This window comes from Aplysia californica, unplaced genomic scaffold, assembly GCF_000002075.1.
Source record: "Aplysia californica isolate F4 #8 unplaced genomic scaffold, AplCal3.0 scaffold00148, whole genome shotgun sequence".
In the NCBI taxonomy this organism is placed as follows: Eukaryota; Metazoa; Mollusca; class Gastropoda; order Aplysiida; family Aplysiidae; genus Aplysia; species Aplysia californica.
Window position 1 is genome coordinate 1,376,282 of NW_004797418.1, and position 1,933 is coordinate 1,378,214.

The 1,933-nt window shown below is 41.5% G+C and overlaps 1 protein-coding gene across 3 annotated transcripts in view; it reads right to left on the minus strand.

The window, feature by feature from the left end:
- Window positions 1-1,933, minus strand: part of LOC101848882 — a 12,468-nt gene that overhangs the window by 4,129 nt on the left and 6,406 nt on the right. For all 3 annotated transcript variants that reach the window (XM_013081848.2, XM_035969473.1, XM_005097190.3), the window contains exon 2: window positions 1,546-1,648. In XM_013081848.2, coding sequence (XP_012937302.1) covers window positions 1,546-1,579 — 34 coding nt within the window. In that variant the 5' untranslated portion in view covers window positions 1,580-1,648. The remainder of the gene's footprint in view (window positions 1-1,545; window positions 1,649-1,933) is intronic.

Here is a 1,933-nt window from a genome sequence, read left to right on the forward strand (position 1 = left end):
AGAGTGAGAGGGGGTGAGAGTGAGAGGGGGTGAGAGAGAGAGGGTGAGAGAGAGACAGACAGACAGATTGACAGACAGACAGACAGACAGACAGACAGACAGACAGACAGACAGACAGACAGAGTGAGAAAGAGTGAGCGTGTGAGTGAAAGAGAGGAAGAGACAAGATGACAAGACTTTTAGAGTTATATACACATAGATACATACTGGAAAAAGCTCTACACATAGGAGCTTATTCTGACAGTAGCCTTATAGCAGATGGTAAGAAACTCCCTTTGTATCTATCTTTCTTTGTCTTTAGAGGTACATATCTGCCGCTGCCTGATCTGACAATTTGCCTGGAAAGGGGGTGTGACGGGTCCTTTATTATGCTGTTTATCTTTTTATACGGTACTTGTGATCTTATACATTTCACCAAGGTTTCTAGTTTCGTAAAATCATACCAGAGATCTTACTGGCTTTCTTCATGGTTCTGTCCAATTTTTCTATATCTTCCACCTTATAGTTTCCAGCCCAGCAGCAAATAAGATCTAGCTCACCAAACCAATTTGTATGCCGGGCAAAAGAGACAGGAACGTCTTGATGAGGGTTTCATTAGCAGCATCTGACGACGCTTAGTAAGCTAGGAAATGGCACTAAAAGTCTGAGGAGCCAGTGCAAGCAACAACCTACTGCCCTGCTTGCAACAAGGGACTCTGTAAAGACAGTTTTCAGACATACCACAATGATGTGACAATTGAACAAGGGACTCTGTAAAGACAGTTTTCAGGCATACCACAATGATGTGACAATTGAACAAGGGACTCTGTAAAGACAGTTTTCAGGCATACCACAATGATGTGACAATTGGTTCTGCTCATCAGTCGTGAACAACGTGAGTCAATTTCCTTATAATGGCGACAGTGCTCACTCTCAAGGTCACCGTAACCTACTTTTTGACTCACTGTTGCATGCATGGCTAGCCAGTCCATTTATCTACCTTTGAACATTTGAAAGAAATCTGAGCACAAATGTAATACATGTACTAAAATTATTTAGAAAACAACAACCCGATGAGTCACTTTTATCTGTTCTCTACTGAAAAAAAGTCAAGATAATAGAGATCGAGTAATAATTGGGAAAAGCCTAGGACACTAAAGGATTATATTGTTAGCCGCGTGATTCAACCGCCTAAGTGCCAGCGAGATAAATTTTATAGGAGAATCCAAAAACTGTTTTATTTCTTTATGCTCGTCTATGAATCTGAAATTCATATATATAATATATATATATATTTAGTTTGATAAATATATATCACACAAGGCCTCCGACATAGGAGCAGGGGCGAAGGCTGACTTGTTTGACAAGGTAATCAGAGTGAGAAGAAGATCCAAATAGAGATGAGCCCACATGTAAAAAGCCCTAGACCACAATAAGCAAACAACTGGCAACACACTGCACGCGTCATTTGAGACAGTATCACTGAGTACAGCACTGAGGGAAATCACATGACGGAAAAAGTACCAACAACAGCTTTTGTGGCAGCTGTCGCACTCTTACTCTTACCTCTCTCACGGGTAGTTGGTGTGGACTGTGCCATTTTCGTACGGGGGGAGGGTTGTCAGCGACCTCGTTTTTGGCAAACTGTAACCACCCTGCCGATGTTTACCTGTGAAAGAAGGGAGACATCATTCCAAATGGTAGTGGCCTGTGAGTCCGTGTGTTTAGTATTTCATACACAAGAAGAACTAAGTCAGAGTCTGAAATTTTTAAAACTGAACACTGGATTGGCATCATCATTATTCTCAAACTGAAGTTGTAGAGACAATGACCAGATAACCACTATAGGCTATAGAATAGAATAATGGGGGTGGGGGTGTATATGGGGCATGCCTCCCTGAGGTAAAAAAAAAATTTTAAACGAAAAACCTGGGGGATAACAAAGGGCATGCCC